We start from the raw sequence: 22,962 nt of genomic DNA, 5'->3' as shown, positions 1-22,962 counted from the left end.
CAAAAAATGTATTTTTTTAATCGCGTATCTAAGGAAAATTGCAGTATAACTTTGTTCATGCACAAACAGTGGCATGTTACACTATAATTTGGGTGTCTCCTCTTGCTAGAAAGCTCTAAATTGCATTTTGAGTGCGGTTTTTGACTTTTTCTAAATTCCAACCCATAAATAAAGCTGATAAAGCTTAGACTAACTGTATTCTAAACTATTACAACAGCACATTGGACAATGCAACGTAAATTGCAAAAATGCACTTGGAATCTGTCCAAGCCCTCCTACGAAAATTATTTAAACTGCGACACTGATCATTCATCTCTAAATAAACTTTATTTTATATACCGTTTTAAGCGAATAGGTAATTAGATTGCTCATAAACCTAATCGCTTTTTCTACATAAACACAGCGTGATTGCTCTCTGAAAATGCTTTTCCTTTATATTTAGGCTCAGATTTCAACTATAGATCGTATTATTATAAACTTTCTTGGAAAAATGTATTTTATGTAAACCATGTTTGCTATTAATTCATTTAGGGCTAAAATACGTTCATTGTCTTCCAATCAAGTCGAGTTGACATTGGAAGCTTGCCACTCCCGGACTGTTAAACCAACGCATTAGCATGTTAAAGCGATTTCATTGAGGAGCCTAGCTACCAGTTAACACTGTACTTCCTACTTTGAAAATACCTGTGAAACCGGTTGAATTCGTCACAGCCAGCACTCCGGCAGAGAGGGGGTTGTACTCGTTAATGTCCGATGACATACAAGTGGAAAGATTACAGATTTTAATCGTCTTTTTTCTGAACCAGGGAAAATCTGATCATGTTTCTCTATAACAATAATAAAAAACTTTATTTTACATTATTTTACATATCCCGCTTACACATCGCACGACTTTAATAAATCTATTCTTTATTAATACTAAATAAATAATACTAAAGATACTACAGCAAAGAGGTCACTTGATTTTTGGAATAATTCCAAATAGCACAATGATCCACTGGCATCCCTGAAGTCTGTTTAGTCCATAATCTTCCAAATACAATCACTAAGCAATTATAAGAATTATACCATCCTATTTCTTTGTGATGTCCTGTGAAAACTAAACCTATTTTTATAAGGCTTTTACTCAAAAGATTTCCAAACATACAAAGCATTTGTGAAGTACTATAGTATTTCTAAAGGTTACTGGGACAACATCAATCATTAAAGCTTAACAATAAAGTTTAGATTGCTGATTATGGACTAACTACATTAACTAACTGCAATGCAACAGTAGACATTTTACAAGTAAGAATATCTGGTTGAATTCTTGCATTTGTAGCCAATTTAATGCGAGAGATTTTAAGTTTTCCAATGCAGTTCACTATCATTATACACAAAAGCCAAACCATAAACTTTGAAGCTAGCAGACTTCAGGAAAACACCTGTTGGTGTTAAATGGTGAGGTTTTATTATAATCTAAGGTATGAAAACAAACTAGCTACATTTTTAACACACTTTATTAACACCACTTTTTTGTTGTATCCCAAGTGATTTGAAGCATTTCTGTTTTAATTGAACTTCTAGAGTTATTTCTCCAATGTTTAGGAGGATATCGCCATAATAAGGGCATGCTTGTCATATGCTAAAAGAATAGCTTATAACAGGAAAGGCAAAGTCTGTTTTTTTTAAAAAGCTCCTTTAAAGCCTGTGCCCCAGAAGGTCCATTTATGTTGAGCTGTGAAAGTGCTTTACAGTAAAAACCTTAATTTTAATTAAATCAAATGTGTACTGTACATGTAAAACTGAAGCTGACCTAACAACCATCCCCTTTTTCGCATGTTTCACAGCTCAACATAAATGGATCCTCCTAAACATTGGAGAAATAACTCTAGAAGTTCAATTAAAACAGAAATGCTTCAAATCACTTGGGATACAACAAAAAAGTGGTGTTAATAAAGTGTGTTAAAAATGTAGCTAGTTTGTTTTCATACCTTAGATTATAATAAAACCTCACCATTTAACACCAACAGGTGTTTTCCTGAAGTCTGCTAGCTTCAAAGTTTATGGTTTGGCTTTTGTGTATAATGATAGTGAACTGCATTGGAAAACTTAAAATCTCTCGCATTAAATTGGCTACAAATGCAAGAATTCAACCAGATATTCTTACTTGTAAAATGTCTACTGTTGCATTGCAGTTAGTTAATGTAGTTAGTCCATAGTCAGCAATCTAAACTTTATTGTTAAGCTTTAATGATTGATGTTGTCCCAGTAACCTTTAGAAATACTATAGTACTTCACAAATGCTTTGTGTGTTTGGAAATCTTTTGAGTAAAAGCCTTATAAAAATAGGTTTAGTTTTCACAGGACATCACAAAGAAATAGGATGGTATAATTCTTATAATTGCTTAGTGATTGTATTTGGAAGATTATGGACTAAACAGACTTCAGGGATGCCAGTGGATCATTGTGCTATTTGGAATTATTCCAAAAATCAAGTGACCTCTTTGCTGTAGTATCTTTAGTATTATTTATTTAGTATTAATAAAGAATAGATTTATTAAAGTCGTGCGATGTGTAAGCGGGATATGTAAAATAATGTAAAATAAAGTTTTTTATTATTGTTATAGAGAAACATGATCAGATTTTCCCTGGTTCAGAAAAAAGACGATTAAAATCTGTAATCTTTCCACTTGTATGTCATCGGACATTAACGAGTACAACCCCCTCTCTGCCGGAGTGCTGGCTGTGACGAATTCAACCGGTTTCACAGGTATTTTCAAAGTAGGAAGTACAGTGTTAACTGGTAGCTAGGCTCCTCAATGAAATCGCTTTAACATGCTAATGCGTTGGTTTAACAGTCCGGGAGTGGCAAGCTTCCAATGTCAACTCGACTTGATTGGAAGACAATGAACGTATTTTAGCCCTAAATGAATTAATAGCAAACATGGTTTACATAAAATACATTTTTCCAAGAAAGTTTATAATAATACGATCTATAGTTGAAATCTGAGCCTAAATATAAAGGAAAAGCATTTTCAGAGAGCAATCACGCTGTGTTTATGTAGAAAAAGCGATTAGGTTTATGAGCAATCTAATTACCTATTCGCTTAAAACGGTATATAAAATAAAGTTTATTTAGAGATGAATGATCAGTGTCGCAGTTTAAATAATTTTCGTAGGAGGGCTTGGACAGATTCCAAGTGCATTTTTGCAATTTACGTTGCATTGTCCAATGTGCTGTTGTAATAGTTTAGAATACAGTTAGTCTAAGCTTTATCAGCTTTATTTATGGGTTGGAATTTAGAAAAAGTCAAAAACCGCACTCAAAATGCAATTTAGAGCTTTCTAGCAAGAGGAGACACCCAAATTATAGTGTAACATGCCACTGTTTGTGCATGAACAAAGTTATACTGCAATTTTCCTTAGATACGCGATTAAAAAAATACATTTTTTGAATCCCCGGCGGAACACACTCCATAAGAATCAGCGCTTTTATACAGTATATCGCCTTTAAACATATATTTAAACACGCGTTTACGATTTAAATCAAAACGCGATTCAAATCAATATAAATGTTTATTTTGTAACGCATAGGTGACTATTCATTGTTATTAAAAAGACTTGTTGTGATATTTAGAAATATAAATTTGTTTGGTGCAAGTGAGGTTTTATTTAATCTCTGACCAAGGGAAACGTTTCATTTTTTCAAAGAAATGTTTGTTAAAAAATAAAGTCATAGTTCCATGGGATTCAATAACAGACCATGTGACATGGGAGTCAGGAAACTAACACACAGCGCCACCAGATTTGATAACGCTATAAAAACGCTATAAAATAATGTGACTAGGCACAGAACAAGTTTACAGCACAGTACAATAATAAATGCTGACCATGACTTTAGAAGCATAAATTACCTTACACTCAATTTAAACACAAGCTGTCTTTAGCCCTCTAAGCTGGTTCATACAGAAATGTAGAGATCCAGGCTCAGAACACACAGCTTCATTAGCGAATACATATGCAGGACAACTAGAGAAGACGTTTTACAGAGGATGGATTTTTAGAAACATCCCATCAGTGACATCACTGAAGTCAACTCCTAGGTACTGTAACTGTTGTGTGGATAGTTTCACAAGAATCAGACAAAGGTTTAAGCATCGCTTGTTCTAGATAAAACTGCAAAAAAAAACAACAACCCATAATGTACTTCTTTGCGGTTCTGTTTGCCCAAATCATATATTCACAACGTGAAATCTAGAAAATAATATTACGTAACCAAAATCCGCAATATGGAAACAGAACCTGTGTAATTGTTGATAGATGATGTACTCGTAACATTTTTACAAGACGAACTACAACATTTAAAAAATGACTTGTATGTACTTGATATCTCTAATCAATCCACGGCGACATTGTTAAAAGCAGAGTCCCAGCACAAAACGAAACTAAAACGCCCTGGGCATACCGTTTCGCGCTTCTTATTAGGTGCTCAAAAGTAATTTGACCGTATGAAATGCATAATATAAACCTAGAAACATATACATGAGCAGTATTTACGCACTGTAGTATCGGTGTTAAGACATACCTCTCAAATACTGTAAATCAAGTTAAAAATATCTCAAGACCGATTCTGGTCATAATGAAACCATGTTTCGTGTATGTTTTCTTTAAAGTACCGAGACCAGCCATATACTGTATGTTTATGTTCCAAAATTAATATCGTTTATGGCCTTCACACGCGTTGCAGTATGCTCCTATTCTTTTTATGCTCAGCTACTAAGATTTCCCTTCAGTGGTAAAATTCCATATGAATATTCAATACTTAAATGGGCACAGTTAAGACATTAAATATACATATACATACTGTATACAGTACAGTTTGCATAAGGTAATATGTTTATGTTCCTAAATCAATCTCTTTTATGAGCATGTGAAAGGCATGGTGAATCGATTCTCAAAAATTACTGTACTTTGCATGATTGGAAAAAAATCCGTGATTGCGAAATGCTGTGTTACTTTTACAAAGACTTTGAGTTTACACTTACAGCTTGTCCAAGGTCATTCATTATTAATACTATTAGTAATATCTTCGTTAAAGACTTTGATGGCGACAGCTCAAACATGAGAGGTTGAGCTTTATTAGCTCCACCTTGCGGAAATTCCGGATACTATTATTTTGCTAGCGGTATTTACCGGTAACTCGCGGTAGACTGCGTACAGCGTACCAGAAAATAATGCGGTATCGCCCGCGCATTTTTAATGGCTGCATCTGTATGTCTTTTGTCATTTTGCATAAATACAGTATATATTTAATATTTATAACAAACTGCTCAACAACTGTCTGTGGCTGCAAACTTGGACTTTGCGCAAACTAAAAGACCAAAAAGAAATTATTGTTATTGGTTGAGAATTAATTTAATATTCATACCCATAACTCATTCTAAAAATGAAAGGTTTTCTTTCAGTGAAGTGTCCTTTTAAAACTGCAAATATGTCTTTTTCATGTGCTGATTTCTTACATCATAGCTTATATCACTGTATATACTGCACATAGGCAAAATGTAAGAAATAATAGGGATTATCAATTAAACACTGCATCATTAATATACTGTAAAGGTCTTCTACACATTCTACTGTAGTTAACGTAGACAAATGTATTTACAAGGAATTGAAGATGGCTTAAATTTCATATTGGGTAAATGCTACTGTGTGATGCATGATTGTGCATTTTCTCCTTCATATCCAGAGTCTACTGTATTTTGGAGTCACACTCAATTGCTTCATTCGTATGAATAGAGCTTGTACCCTGCACACAAGCATGAAAGATAAATAAGTGCACTGTACTGACTCTGCCTAGTGGGAAGAAATTGAGTTTCATCCATTTTTCTCTAATTATGGATTGAACAAGCTTGAGTGTACATACTGTACACTCAAGCTTCTAGCAGAGCACATAAGGCTAAATAAAGAGTATCAGCTACAGGTTATCCATTTCTATTATTATAACTAACAGCAGTCCATATCTATATACCTGCACAGGTTACACATTTTTAAACAGTAGTAATCTTCTGGCAAGAGTGTATCAATATCATATTTGTCAGCCTTGTATGCTTGGCGGACACAAATCTGCTGTTCAGTATATCACTCTGTAGACAATGTCTACCATTAATGAACAGTGGTGAAAAGGGCCAGCTCAGATGGAGGCAGAGTCTGCTGCTCAGCATTATATCTCAGGGCCATCCATTCTGCTTAGTAAGACATTCATGATGTAGTGATGTGAGGGGTTTTAATTTACTGAAACAATTAGAAATTGGAAAAGTAAGTTACCGTATGAGAGTGCTTTGATGACTGCTAGGAATCAGTCAAAAATAATTTACAGTATTACACATGGATTCTAAATATACAGTACAACATACAATTTATTGATACAACACCAACAAAAGTCATAACATATATTTTTGGGTAAAGTCAGATGGTCAGGTTTAATGGAAGGAGAAAAGATAAAAGAGCCAGACAGCTAACCAACTAACCAAGAAATCACACATTACCATTTAAACTGGATATCACAATTAGCGATTGGTTAGGATGTCATCAGGTATGATAGTGGTATAATATGTCATAGGAATAATATCCACCATGCAGGTTCCTCATTGGTTGTTCATCCTTTTGCTCATCCTCATTGGTTGTTCACCCTTTTGCTCATCAGACAGTGACCTCTAACCCATAGACATGGCCAGAAGGAGATACAAGACTGAGGGGAGCCAGACAGAAAGTCATTTATTATTTAGGGAGCTGAGCAAGGACCACTCGGGATATGCTTTATATCAGAGAGGCACCTCTCTGCTGCATTCCTAATCTTTTACATGGAGGCCAAAGCTGCTTTGTCAAGGCAACAGAAAGATTAGTAGAAATTTCAAAATCTTTGATAACACTTAATTCTTAGTATACAAATATGCCTTGCCACTACAACAAAATGCAACAGACTCTGTTCATCCTGGATTAGATCTGCCATCATCAAACATTTCCAGACCCAAAAGTGAGATGATCGCAGAAAAGAGCCATCCTAGACTGCAGTAGATGCCAAGATAGATTAATGCATACAGTAAATAACAGGTAGACCATGATGTCTAAGATAAATATACTCTTGAATTGCTCTGATGCATATGGTGTTATTGGCACAGTGTATATGAAGTGCTAGTTTGAGAGAGAACAGCTTTTCATCTGACATTTTAGACACAGCACATTCTCGGCTGATGCACAATTCTTTTTGCAGTGCATAATTTGCGTATTCTATGTGGTATTCTCATTAACAAAGAAAGTTACATTTCCTGAGCTACGTGGAGATATAGCCAAAGGCTCTTGTGGCTTACCTAGTTTATTTACAACTACAAGTACTAATTGAAGATAAGGTTGTACTCTGCTGAACCTGTTTCTTTGCTTGAAAATATGCGAGAGCTGATCTGAGTGTGTAATAATTACTAACATGATTGTTTTAAATAACATTGCTTCTTACCTTTGATCATAGAGTGTGTTCAAATTGCAAATGAAAAAAATCATCTAAGAAATAAGTATTTCAGCGATTTAGACTCAAAATGAAAGGAGATCATTGATTCAGCTTACTAAAAGTAAACCATAATTCTAATAAGTATGTTTCGATAAGGTTAGGTGACAGCACCATAGGGTGGTAGTTATTACTGTACTCCCTCTGTCTACTGTATGTGGGCTCTTGCAGAGTGCTTCAGTTTCTTCCCACCTTTCAAAGATATGCTGGATAATTTAAGATTTGTCTCTTAATTATCCATACTGTATGTATGTGTCCCGTAATGGACTTATGTTTTGAGTAGAGTGCAATTTCTCCTTGCAGTCTATGATTCTATGATAGATTATTTGTTGCACAACCCTTGCCAGGATTAACCATCCTCCTGGTACAGGGATGAATAAATTTAGATATGGATATTGAATGTGTTCTTCGATATTGTCTTTTTTCTTCATGTTGTTCAGTTAATTTCATCTACAGTATGCAATGTTTAACAAAACATTCAATTAAGTGTGTGCAAACAATGTCATATTGTTTATGAGTTTATTTCATTGCAGGCAAATGTATCTGAGGTGCCTTAGGTCCAATTTAATATTGGCACAAATGCATTGTTCTATTGATAAGGAGGGTATATTTGTTCCTTTCTGTGATTTTATTTCTGAATCTTTAACAGTCTTCATATTCAATCAATTCTAATAAAGTGTTTTTTCAGCAAAGTCATAAAAGTGCATCAGTCAGTCATGAATTATTTTACAACATGATGTCAAATATACTTATCCTAAATACCTTTACTTTATTTTTCTGAAAAAAAAAAATATAAACAGAGTGCAAAGTTTATTTTGATGCTCAGTATAGAAATTACACAGCAACTATAACAAGAAAAAATACATTCTTTTATTTTGTAAATTGTCTTTTGTAGGGTGGCATGATGTTGCAGTGGTTAGTATGACTGCCTTGCAGCGCAGGGGTCCAAGGGTTTGAGTTTGGAACTGGGGTGTTTTCTGCTTGGAGTTTGTATGTTGTGCTATTGCTCACGTGAGTTTCCTCCGGTGCTCTGGTTTCCTCCAAAGGCCCAAAAACATACTGGTAGATTAATTTGTTTCTGGGAAAATTGGCCCTGGGTGTGAGTGTGTGCATGTTTGTATCTGCATGTCGGCCCTGATATGCCTCGGCGTACTAACAAGGGTGTATCCTGCCTTGTGCCTGTTGCATGCTGGGATTGGCATTGGCTCCCTCACGACCCTGAATTGGATTGAGCAGTTAGAGAATGGATGGATGGACATATTTTATTGGGAATAAAGTTTGAAAACACATGCTATGATGGCTCAAATATTAGAATGTTGCTATGGAATGTTCTTACATTTAGCACTCAAAAGGATAGCGAGCTTGCCATTTGTGTTAATTACACCTGGAAAGTACTTCACTGTACTGTTAACTGCAGCATGTACCAAGTGCTTCATCAGTATCTTTTTCTACCATACGTTCTTAATATCACTGTTAAGTACAGAATGAAATGAGATATAGAAAGCAAGTTTTGGGTAAAGTAATGTTTCATCAGCCTATTTGGCATTTGTATTTATTTTAATGGCAGTAACACTAATAATATTGCAGATATTCCCAGAATTTTGAAAGGACACAATATTTGTAAATTACATATCGTTTGTTCATTCATTTAATCAGCAAGACATTTACTGAAGCAGTTGAAGTGAAATATCTTTCTGAGGAGCAGTACAGTATATACTGTATTCATACAGTAAATCACATGCATGGACAGATATTCCTATAGGGTACCATAAAATGACAAAATCACAAGGAGTTATGTTTTCATCTATGATAGAAAGAACAATATCTCTGTCTGGACGTTTACAGATACAGTAGAAACAAAAAGGTTGACTAGAAGTAATTATAAACAGTAATCATTCCATATACTGTATGCCTTGGATCTCTTCTTAGACAGTGCTCCTTCTCAGAAGTTGTTAGTTGAATATTATGAAAAGCAAAGCAGTATCCCATTATTTCAATTCAGTTTTCAACAGTTTTTTTTTCTGTTTTCAGGCTGTAGGTGGATTAAATGTAAGTTGTGCTAAAAATATTTCAGATTTAAATGCTTCTTACCTTTCAGTCAACCTTGTTTGCCTGGCTCTTCCTGTGTCACAAAAATCAAACTGTACTTTGTCCAAAAGCTTTTGTCTTGATGTGATTGGTCATTCTGAAGAATATTTTTAGTAAGTTTTTGAAAATTCTATTGTGTTCTGAATAAACAACATTCAAGAAAAGTAACAAAAGAAATCTAATGGTAGATTCCTAATTAGATCATATTTATGAAAAATAGCAAGCTGAGTAAATGATGTAATCCAGAATTAACAGGCAGTACATTTTACAAACGCAGATAAATACATGTAACACTGACTTTCCTTTGTATAGCCTCTGGTCTAGAAGGTTTTGAGTTGACTTAACATAACAAATGATCAAGCTTATGCTGTGGAGCTGTGCTTTGTTTCTTCCATCTTAGCAATTAGCTTCTGTTTACTGTTTACAGACATGCTTTTGTCTTGGATTTGCTATGATCACTAACATATTCATAGATTCATTTTCTATCTGCTTTATCCAATTTAGGGTTGCGGGGCCTAACACGACAAGCAACAGGTACAAAGCACGATACACACTGGATAGGACACCAACCCACCACAGGTCACACACACACAAATATACACACAATAACACCAGGGCCAATTTTGCCAGAAGACAATTAACCTACTGTACCAGTAGGACTTTGAACTATGGGAAGAAACCACAGTACTCAGAGCAGACCCACGAGAAGACATGGAGAACATACTGTACAAACTTCCATGCACATAGCACCCAAGTCCAGAATTGAACCCAAGTCACCAGTGCTGAGAGCCAGTAATGTTAACCACTGTGCCACTATGCCTCCCCACTAACATATTACTCTATGTACAGTAATACGTATCTTACTCTCTGAAAGATATTTATATGTTTTCTTCCTGGAATATTATTTTATTAGATTTCATTTTTCACAAATACTGTACATCACCAAGGCAGCCTAATGTAAATGTCACATTTAATTTCCATCACTGAAAAGACCAACGAAAAGAGAAAATTAAATATCGACTTGATCTGTGCATGCATCTCTAAGAAGAACTGTTGAGTTTTAGTTGTCCTTACTGAACTCTTTTAATAATTGTGTGCCAGTTTTTATTCATTAACTTGCTTAATTTATGATCATAAGCTACATCAACTATTCTGAAAAAATATTTTTGTGAAGTATTATTTTTTATCAATACTGGAAATTAGAAAGGCAATCTAAGCTTAACACTCCATGTTCCCCAAAACAGAGATTTCCCCTTTCTTGTAACCTCATTAGATTATAAGTGGCTTGTGCTATATAGCACCTGATTATAATAAAAAGCTATTGATCTACCAAGGTAATGTCTACTGCTGAGTGCCAGTGATGTCTTTCTGTAGAATAAAGACAGTTATTTGTCTTTAATTAGTTGAGTCATTGCTGGAATTGCTTTTATTCTGGGTATTGAAAGTACTCCTTTGAAATCACCTGAGAATGCCACCTATTACCATTAGCAAGGCATGACTGTAACCTGTTTTGAAAATAATTATTTCAACTTCTTGTAAATGTTAATGGTTTTCATAGAGAGAAACAATATAGGTATCAAAACAGACTCCTCCTTAATTTGTCCTTTTCTGAAATAATGGAGAGAGAATTAGAATTGTTTAATGGTATCTTAATGAATTGACTGTGAATCAAACAAACCATCTCAAGACTTTGATGCAAAAAGTCTTTGAGTATTTTTTATTATTTTTATGCTATTGTTGATGATGTTTGTCTGTGTTCAACTGGCAGAATAATGTAAACTGAATGGATCTCACACTGTAAATACTGTATATTGCATGTTTGAAATACAGCAGATTGTACATCAAAACATCCAATTATGTGGGTGAAAACTGAAGTTATATACAGAATTATACAGCACTCCAGTTTTTGGTAGTATTACCGTTTAGGTATTCATTAAGATGAGTCTTTTCTTCTGTTTTTGATTTCTGATCTGGAAGTTGGAGACAACAAAGAGAGAGTTTTACAGACAAGGCTGTTACAAACAATACATCTCTTGTTTTCTTGTGTTTCAGTGAAATTGGTGGAAGCATTATCGATACACTACCAGAATGTTATTAAAAGCCTCAATACCCACTTTAACTGTTTCCGTTTTGTATTTTCACCAGCTGTATGCACTTAAATTTCTATTGTATATATTCATGACTAATGTATACAAACCTTAATAAAGCAAATAAACCTACTATCACTTAAAATATGTATTGACATTACTAGTCCAAGAGGAAAAAAATAACAACACATTCTATGCATGAACAATCTGCCCCTTGTGACAGTAACAGTGAGATCCATCTGGGTTCTACAACCAAGAAAAAGAAAACCGAGAAGTGATAAGAGAAAGAAAAACAAAATACCAAAAAAAGGAGATGCAATAAAAAGTAAATGAGAGAGATACAGCTATGACTTGCATCTACCTACAATAAGATAAGAGAGTTAAACTAAATTAAAGTTAGGATTGGATTTCTAGATGTTTAATTTGTCAATTTTGCAAATTGACCAATATGTAATTTTCAAATTTGCCTAGTTCAGAGCTCCAGTGCACAATAACTTACTGGAGCAAATTCTATTTAGCCAGCATGTCTAGCAAAGCAAAATAATTGGATTCTGTATGAATCAAGAAGATTTCAGAGATTATGATAATTGTGTACACCTTCATTTTGGTTCAATTCAATTCAATTTATTTTATATAGTTCCTTTCACAACCAGGTTGCCCCAAGGTGCTTAACAAAGCAAGTGACCATACACGTTGTGAATACAGAACTAAAAAGACCAGAAGACAATGGAAGAACCAAAAAATTCTTAGTAAGGAGAAAAAAAACCTCTAGGGGTCCAAGGTCAACTGGCTGCCCAACCCCTTTGGGCATGCTATTATACAATTAAAAAAAAAAATAAGGGTATTAATCCATCCATCATGTCTCCTGTATGTCAGTACTCCATGCAGATTTCTGTAGAATAGCAAAATCCTCCTAGGCAACAGCTACTGTATATCCACGATGTCCCTCTTGGATCCAAGGCAGTGATGCAGCATCCATCTCAGATGGTGCCCAGCTCGGGCATCATCCGGACATGTGGGGAGAAGAATAGGATAGTTTGGTCAAAACAGATGTATCTACCTGGTGGGCCAATACAGAGACACACAATGGCATGTACAGCAGCACCAGCAGCCATGGTTGCAGCAGGCTATGATGTAAGGTGTGAGTAGGCTAGGTTTTAATGATGACATTGAACTGAAAAGGTCCTCATCTACAGTACATCCTATTTAAGAAGAGTACACCAGCATAAGGATGTTTCTTTCAAACCATTGTAATGCCTCCCTTGATATCCTGATTTCCATGCAAAGTGCTAGGCACAGACTCAATAGCTGTAGTGAACAAAAGAGGCAAGTGGGAGCAATTCTGTCAATAGTAAAGCTGGAAGTACTTAGAACTCATATTATTTGGATATGCTGCAGCAAGAGGAGAAACATACATTACTTTTCCTGTGGCTGTTTCAGTGTGCAGTGGCTGCAGAAAACATGTATAGGTTAATTGTACACTGAAAAATGAAAGGAGAAACACAATAATTTGGCAACAGGTGTGCAGAAGGCTTAAAGGCCAAAGCATCAAGTTTCTTTTTTCTAGTTTTCAGTGTAGAATTCACCTTTGTTCAAATATAAGATTTTGTCTCATGAAATAAAGGGTGGACCAAAATCTAATTTCTAGAGAGTATAATATATTATGTCCTCCATTCAAAGAGCTTTTTCAGCATTAATTTTCCAGCAAATATCTCTACAGGAGCAAGCAAAAAAACATATAATATTGTAACTAAATTGTGGTATGAATAATTGACTAAAATGGGCCAAACTTACTTAATAAGAAGTATAAATCAACTCAATATCAAATAACAAGTTCTAACAACAGTTTGCTATGCAAGTATAAAATTAATAAAAACAATTCTACACCCCCCGTTATTAGAGAATGTTGAGCCTCACACAGCATGTTGTTTGTTTCACTTGCTGCACAGCATGGTAATAATGTATTAACCAGGTGACAAACACAATAAGACACACAAAATCTGAATATTTTGTACAGATATTTACATATCTGTGACCCCCATCTTCTACAGACAGAGAAAACATAGAACTCTATCTGTAATTATGGCACAAATGCTGTATTGGAAAAAAAGAGGAAAGGAACCTGTGTTATCTAATTTAAGATCCCAGTTAGGACTGAATTTCTTTCTAAAACAGATGCAGCAGACATGCAAACTGACTTCTCTATTCACAATGATGCATACCTAAACACATAATTCTGCTTTTAGCTCACTGGATAGTAAATCAATATTTCCAACAAATATAAAACACAGATCCTTTGTTAAGGCCTCTTTTGAACCCTTTTAGTGCACAAATAACCTTGATGAAACACTCACTACGCAACTTCTGTAAAGTTTCTGTTCTGCAAGTCTTTACACAACCCAAGTTTATGTATTTTGGTATACATAGAGAATTACTATTCATGATTAGTAATGAAAAAAAACACATTTTAAAACATTTTAACTGGAATAAACACCAAATATAGCATATATGTAAAAAAATTGCAAATGATACATGAGACAACGGTGAGAGAAAGACGAAGAACTGATCAAGAGATATGTGTCATGCCTCCTGCCGCCAGAGGGCACTCCTTCCCTGTCCTGTCCCTGGTTTCCGGTCTGCTGTCCTTCCGGTCCCTCTCTTTCCCTTGGGCTATATATTTCCAGGTCTTGCACTCTGTCCTCGCTCAGCATTGACTTTCGGATGTCCTGAGACCCGCCTAGCACCAGGGCGCCCCAAGTCCGCTCCCTGAGGGCATAGGTTTCTATACGGCATTCCTGAACTCTTTGCACTAATGAGCCCGGGCCTTTTTCCCGTCTCGCCGCTACGCATATGGGTCTTTTTCCCGCTCTCCTACTCCCCACGGTTAGTCCCTTTTGGACGTCCGTGACAATATGCTGAGGAAGCCACACGCCTGTGAGAAGCATAACAAGGAGCCCTGGTGGATACTGTTGGTGCCTGCATTACACTCACTGCGCTATTTACCACAATAGTTGTTAACATCATCATATACAGTACTTTTTATAAGTTGAAAATTGTATTATCAGACCTTTGGTTTTTATATACAGTTTCATGCAAAAGTTTGGGCACCCCTGGCCAAATTACATTTTGTTGATTTTCTAAGTGAAAAGAAGTTAATACGACCTCTGCAGCGAACAAACTAAAACTTGACATATTTCTGCAGATTTTAATGCACAGTTACTATTTATTTGCTGAATTTAACAGATTGTAAAAAAATAAAATAGAAAAACTTTTGCATACAACTGTAAAGCTGTATTAACATACAGTATAGTAGTTCTCTTACTGTAGGTACTGTAGATATGGCATCATAAATAAGCTGCAAAGGAACAAGTAAAGGTTTATTCCATACTGAAAAGAGAAGAAAGGAAACACAACGTTTCGGCTGAGGAGTCTTCTTTGGGTGGTTCCACAGCTGGAACGTTGTGTTTCTTTCTTCTCTTTTCAGCATGGGATAAACCTTTAATTGTATTAACATATGTCAAGTCTTACACAACCCAGGAAGGATGTGAAAAGTCAGTTTCTCATTTTCTCCTTTCTGTCGTATTTGTTCATGCCTTTCTTTGCTCTCTGTTTCTGTGTGCTCTTTTTATCCTCTTTTTCTCTACTGATCCTCTGTGAAGGCTGGCTTAATGATTGAACTGGAGCTGGATTTAGTCTGTTTTAAAAATTAAAACAAGTGTTTTGCCATCAGGATTAGACCAGATTATAAAATCAAGGCACGTTTTGCCTCAAGTAACAAGATAAGGGGAAAGGTTCAGCAAATACAAAGACATACAGCAATATTGAACAGATGTGCTTGTTTTAAATTGATCCAGTTTGATCCGCACTAGCCATAATGAGCAGATTTCTTACAGGTGGTAAAAACCACAATCGAGTGTGAGTTAGTTATTTTTAATCAAGAGGATGAAAGAAGCTTGTACTGTAGGTGGCAGAGAGAAAAATTAGAGAAATCAATGAAAATAGGAATATATGGGAATATGGGACAGCAACATAGAAGTCAACTAGTCATCCAAACCGGGAGGTTTACTCCTATGTATTGAGTGGATTGTGTCAGAAGCCTCATCCAGAAAGAGGGGCTCATTTAGCTGTGTTAATTGGGGCAATAATTTACATTTGGAAGAAAACATTGGGAATTAAGTTTTAAAACAGAGAAATAAGATCAGAAATCAATATTCTGTAATTTACTGCACAGAAAAATAATCTTAAGGACAGCAATATTTATGCATTTTATTAAGAAAAGAGGAGTAGAAGAAAATGATAGACATCAGAACCACTCAGGACTCACAGAATTCTTCAATAGCATTTTGAATGATAGGAGATTTCTGATGACGTGGGAGACAAAATGCCAATGAAATCCCCACCCAAAACCAGAAGGTTTGTGTACTAATCAGGTACAGAAGTCAGAAAATCAGAAATTAACTGACAGTTATGCCAATCTGGAGAACAGGTGATGGCTGTAACTGGAGGAAGATCATAAAAGTCTTTCTCTGGCTATTTTGCAGTGTATCCTACAAAAAGGAGTACACAAAGAAATAAGTGTGTTGTCTTGTGAATTAAAATCACAGTTCCACTGGATTTTGTATGAAATGTAGAATAAAACAACTGCTCACCTCCTCCCTCTCTGCAATTAAGAAGTGATATGAGTTGCAGGGGTACTGTAAGTCTTTCGTAGACCTGCATTGTTTAATTATTTTTAGATAAAACATGTTATGCTTAACCAAAGTGCTTGATATTCCAGTTAACAAGACTCATACATTCTCCTATCCACTTGTTCCTTCTCGTAGATTGTATTATTGAAATTTGTAAAGTAAAATAGCTGTTGTAACTTTCAACAATTTCTAAAATCCAAAAAAGTAAAAAGCCCACAATCACAATACTGGCTGAACCAAGGGTGACTAAGAAGGAATCAAGATGCAGAGTCAGATTCTAAAAATGACATAAGTATAAAGACATCACCTCTTCAGGTGAGACCTGTAAGTACAGAGTACATACTAGAGGGTTACATCCTTTAAACTTCCATGGCATACACAGTCCTGCAGTTTAAAAAAAACAAGTTTAAACAAATACCAGACATCAGTGTAGGAAATAAAACAGCACATGTACTGTAAATAAAAAAAAAAGATAAAATAAAAACATTTAAAAACAACTAAAGTTGTCACCTAAAAATATGTTTATATGTATAGCACTTCTAATGAGTATCCATTTTATTCAATTACAGTTAGTTTTTTTTAATTAGAAATGCTACATGAATAGGTGAATATTTTTAAGCAAACCAAGCTCAAACTGAACTCTTTCATGAATGAAAGTTAAGTTAAATGACAGCAAAAACTGCAAAGACAACTGGAAAACTAAAAACATAGACAAGAATAGAAATAAAAATAGAGATAACACTAAACTAGAAATAACTGTGACACCACTATGTTTTAATAAATTAAGACCATTAAGATACATTTTTAAAACAAAGACTAAGATGATGATTAAGAATCATGATGACAGTAGAAGTATAGAATATTCCTATACAGTAAACGTCATTACAATGGTAGATGATTTCTAAATCTTTAGAAGCTGAAGACGACTGTGTGTTTCACAAGGTATAGACATGCACTGATTGTTGAAGTGTTATGGATGATATGCTTTTTAAAATAGTACACAGCATGAAGCACAAATAACTTTTCAACTCCTTTGCATGACAGCCAGGAGGATATGGTGATTATTCTACTGCCATGTAACTCCATGTACATCTTAACACTCAATATTGTTCTCTTAGAAGTTTAAAAAAACATTGATTAAAACAACAGCAACACAGTATGTTCCTCTGACTCGATGTGCTTAAATACAACAATCTCATTCACTTCTGTGCTTAAAATTAGGAAGTGTGGTTTCGTTTAAATTTCATTTACACTAGATAAACAGTGGTTCAGACCAAAACAGCCAGCAGCCATGCCATCCTGCAACTCGCAACTGGCAACCCACTGAAGCTAAGCACGTGTGACCCTGGTCTGTACCTGGATGAGAGAACTCCAGGGAAAACTAAGGTTGCTGCTGGAAGAGAAATTAGAGGGGCAAGAAGGGGCACTCACCCTGTGGTCTGTGTGGATCCTAATGCCCCAGTATAGTGCTGGGACACTATACTTTAAAAAGGCACTGTGTTTTGGATGAGATGTACTGTAAAACCAAGGTCCTGCCTCTCTGTGGACATTATCCCAAAATCCCAGGGTGTTTCTCAAAAAGAGTAGGTGTGTTACCCTGGCATCCTGGCCAACTTTTCCTCTGGCCTTTACCAATTATGGCCTCCTAATAATCCCTCTATATTCTCCCCCCCCCCCCACTGATAGCTGATGTGTGGTGAGTACTATGTGCACTATGGCTGCCAATACATCATCCAGGAGGGGCCACACATTGGTGGTTGTGTAAGTGCTTTGAGTATTATTATTATTATTATTATTATTATTATTATTATTATTATTATTATTATTATTATTATTATTATTAAAATGTGACACATCAAGCTCTGACCTCTATTCTCAATATATGAAATGCAAGGTTGCGTTTTTCTTTTAAAAAAAAACAACCAGTACTAATCTTTTGAATTTGAATCATGCATTTCAAATTATAGTTTTACACAGCGGTGCTGACAAAAACCAATACCCTGATGTCTTTTATGAAGCAGCTGGAAGAGATCCTTGGATCAATTAGCTATTATCTACCAAATAAGATACAGTAGATGGGCCAAATGGCCACCTCTCATTTGTAATCTTTCTTATGTTTTATGTTCTAATAGATTCCAGAAGAGCTTAATGAAAATACATGGGAGACTGCCTTGCTTCTAACATTTATTTGTTCTCTTAACACCCATCTGATTTGTGAAAAGCATTGTCTCAGACTTAAGCAATTTTTTAACCCTGTCTTAACCATTTCAACCATACAATTGAAAGCAACATTGGTAGGAGGTATTTGCACTTGATTGTTTTTGAATGCGATCAAGATAATTTTTGACAATATTATTTTCTATATATTTTAATTGTGATGATCATATGAATTATACATGTAGAATTATAGTATATACTGTATAGTTACCATTTTCCATTAATGATGTTGTCTTATTATTTACAGTTTGAAATGCCAAGTTGACTGAACATCAGAAAAAAAATATAGTGTACTATAAGGTCAGCTTGCAGCAAATAACAGCTTGGATACAAAGTAGTGAAACAAAAAGTATTTTAGAATAGTTTCAACTGATGGACAAAAACACATGATACCTCTTGGAGGAAGGTCTTGACTATCTCTGTGATATTCCAGTTTTCAAGGGTCCACGTGATCGTTTATAAGACACACATTGATCTTAAATCCTTTGTTCTACATGAAAGTCTGGAAATTCCTAATGACAACATCACAACTTTTGATCACATGAATATGTCCCTTTACATTCTGTTGACAAAATACGATTTTGATTGCATAATCTTCAGTGTTGCTATACAGTACATTGCTGCTGTAAAGGCAGTTTGGTGTTTAAATGCCTACTGTAGGTTCACAGAAAACAATGGGAATTGACATTATTTAAGATGTTGTCTAGCGCTTTCATATTCAACTTATTTTCATATTGTTTGTAATTGTGAATGAAGAATACATTTCCTCTTTAAATACAACCCTAGGACAGGATTTCAGGGTAATACAAAGGAATTTTGTGTTTTATTTTCATTCTGTGTAGTTTTTGGATCTTTTATAGCTGACTACAAGTCCAATGATTTGTAATAAAAAGTAATTAGCATTAAAAGTATCAGTTAAAAAACATGAACATAAAAGAAGACAATGAAAGAAAGTTATTAAATAAATTTAGAAAGGTGTTTTTCTATAAGTTCACTTGAGGTTTTTAAGGTATACATTTTAATTTTTAAATATATATCATTTTATAATTTAGATTAATGTATATAATTAAAATAAGATCTGATAAATGGTACTTAATATACTTACATATATAATACCATACAATATACACCAGAATGGAACAATGTATTATGTTGCTACTGTTGCAGCAGTTTTTTGCAGTATTCCCTTCATTCTAAAAAGGTTCATTTGGGTTTAAATGTATTTAAATTACATCATGTAGTTATACTTGTTTTGTACTCAAAAACCTAATAGAAATTTGTTTTGGAAAAAATAACAAGCAGACGCAGACGTGTGCTAGTAACAAAATTATTTCTAATATAGATCATTAGTTCTGCTGCCGTCTGGATTAATCTTTACTCATTTTTTATATTTATCTAAAATATATGGCCTAAACAGATTTATGTCAGAAGAGAATATCTGCAATTAGAAAACAATCCCCACTGGAGTCAATTTGTATTTATTTTGTTTTCTGTCTGTCCATTCTTTTATTTGCTTCCAAAATATCATAAGATCGGTTCTATCCACTGTCAGTGTGTCAGAAATGAAGCAGGTTGTGAAAAACTACTATCAAATAGAGAAGATAATACATGAACAACGACTGTGGGAAATATTGACTATGAAGATAAAGTGAATGCAGTCAAGTACTATAATGTCTTATAGTTCAGTGTTTTCTTCATAATGGTTGAAAGAAGCATTTGATTAAGATGAAGCCTGGCAGAGCTCATCGAGTAAAAGTTTTTCCTATAATGCTTTTTTCCTGCACATGGCTCATTTAAAGGCAAAGTGTCCTGCTCACAACCTTTGCCTGAAGGACAACTGGCAGAGCTCAATGTTTAGAAAGTGTACTACACTGTCCTAATGTATGAACTGAAACTGTTTTCATAAAAAGGGGTTTGAAGAACTGGGTCATGTCTGATTAAGATGAATGATATATTTAATTGGCTGAGTAATCAGATGCAGAAAGATTTGCTATGGCAAGCCAAATTATCCTTTAGCGATATCTCTAAATATCATTTCAGGATATATTTAAATGCATTTAGAGTTAGCTCCAAATGATAGCTTGGCCTGCCATGATCTACTGTACCATAGGCAGATAATGTGGATAAACAAAATCCCTTTTGGTTTATTTCCACGTAAGCAGTTTGGGGTTCCATTATATTAAAGTATCTTATGACATTACATACAAAGAAATATGTTAAAAGAATGTTAAATACATCTGATGTATCTATTGTGTTAATATTCATCTTAATTATTAATTTGATTTAATAATTAATTTGCATGAATTAATGATTTTCTGATCTTACAAAACAGATGGAAAACCATTGCACATGGGTGCAATGAAATTAGGCAATAAAAGGTTAATTTTGTAACATCATGTTGTGATGTGTGCATTGATTTATGATTGAGAGGAGAAAGAATATTATATTACTAAGAAGAAGTTAACATATTTAAATTGAAATTGTTAGCTGGGCCTTTCAATCAAATCATAATGTATGAGGTGGAATATGTAATAAACAGTCCCCCTGTCAATCTGCAATCAGATGGAAAACAATTTTAATAACACTCTTCATATTCCCTGTGTCTTTTTACTGTAGGCTACCACGGTTGTATCCAGGGACCATGAATAATGACAGTGACTAAAAAACTGAACTCAGAACTGCACTGTCTATTTTTTATTTCATTATTTCTGACTGAGGCTGGTGGCAGAGGAGAATTGGTAAGGTGGATTTTAAAGTTAAGCTGAACTTAACTGCCTCACAGAATAATGAATCACATGTTAAATATATAGACGTTGGACGTCTTAGATTAAATAATGTAATTAAAACTATCAGTCGTTCAAGGTGTTATGAGTAAACAACACACCGTTCCAGCTTTAAAATACCTCATTACATCATTGTAACAAATATAACATTACTTTCTATTTGAATCCATTTATGCTACAGATTAATATTGTGCCCTTGGGATTCCATCACATTCATCAGTGCACACACAGAAGAATAAACACTCTTTATCTAATATACTGTAGTTGCACCTTGACAGGAACTCTATGTTGAAGTTCATTTTTCTGGAATAATGAAGTTCATAACACTGTTTACAGTAACATATCCCTGCAACTCTTTCAAAACACTCCAAAACACCCCAGCTTTTTAAGCTGCTACCCAGACCATTGCTTTTAATTCCAAAGCCCATGCATTACTGAGTTTTGTGATTCCTTCTTCCTACCATTCTTATAGCTTTTTTTCCTAACACATCAAGTCTTAATAAACTTAATTAAGTAATAAACTATAATGCTATACAACAAAAGAAATCATCTCAGCAAAATGTGTCTGCATTTTCATGTTATTTTTAAACCACCTGTTAAATGTGGACATACCAGAAACATAATATATACTGTACATAATCTATATTGTCTCTGTTAGAAGGCATTAATAATAACACAAATGCTATGGGTTCCAGTACTGTTATGCTATTATATGTTGTTTTAATGCCTCTCAGTATGCTCTGTATCTTGTTTTTCCTAACATTCCAGCACTTTAATACGGCTAGATTTGAAAAACATTACAAATGACAATGTGTCATGCAGATGAGCCCCAATGAAACAGCTGTCTATGGCTAATTTTATACTGCACATTTAAAAAGAGAAAATGTGAAGTTATAGGAAAGTTCAGTTTCCTGTTACATTGTCAATAGATGAAGAGCTAAATAGTGCTGATACCCATAATTCACTGACTATCTGTATCAGTTTACCCTCTCTTCAAAGTGTCATAAAGAATCAGAATACAAAAGAATGTTTCTTAGAGTCATTCTTGCATTTTACTGGAACGGGAGTCTTTACAGCATGCATGCTTTCAGTTTTTAAAAAACCCAGAGCTATGTTTTTATACCATCTCCCACATACAGAAAGAAAGTTCTAAGCTATTTAATACATATTTCAGATAGACTGTGTGTGGGTACAGTATATGGGATTTATTGTAAAAGACTGTTGAACTTAAAGGGAAATCATGTTAAAATTGTGCAATGAATTTATTAGACTTCATTAGGATAACTGTGTTCAGTTTTGGTCACCATTCTACAAAACACGTACAGTTGCTGTAGAGGCAGTACAAAGGAGAACATCCTGACATACTCTGGGTCTGATGGGAATGTTCTGTGGAGACAGACAAAGGGGAACTGAGAAAATGTCAGGGGTATTTGATTCTGGTATTCAAAAGAAAGGTATTGGCCAAGTCAGTATGAGGTACGTCTTCAATATTAACAGCAATACACGGGGGCCTGAGGAAATGACTTGCAATTAAAAACAAATACTGCCTTCCAACAGGA

At 34.7% G+C, this 22,962-nt stretch overlaps 1 protein-coding gene across 2 annotated transcripts in view; it reads left to right on the top strand.

The window, feature by feature from the left end:
* LOC148673355 (3',5'-cyclic-AMP phosphodiesterase 4D-like) overlaps positions 1-22,430 on the top strand; it is a 141,537-nt gene extending 119,107 nt beyond the window's left edge. Inside the window, exon 4 of one of the 2 annotated variants that reach the window (XM_088629747.1) lies at positions 21,237-22,430. In XM_088629747.1, the coding sequence (XP_088485873.1) occupies positions 21,237-21,282 (46 nt within the window). In that variant the 3' untranslated portion in view covers positions 21,283-22,430. Of the gene's footprint in view, positions 1-11,680; positions 11,742-21,236 lie in introns of those variants that run through there. The other variant, XM_088629748.1, reaches the window with a different exon arrangement.
* Positions 22,431-22,962: the final 532 nt, after the last annotated feature.

This window comes from Lepisosteus platostomus, chromosome 4 (genome assembly GCF_059453375.1).
Source record: "Lepisosteus platostomus isolate fLepPlt1 chromosome 4, fLepPlt1.hap1, whole genome shotgun sequence".
In the NCBI taxonomy this organism is placed as follows: Eukaryota; Metazoa; Chordata; class Actinopteri; order Semionotiformes; family Lepisosteidae; genus Lepisosteus; species Lepisosteus platostomus.
This window is presented reverse-complemented; position numbering and strand designations above follow the sequence as displayed.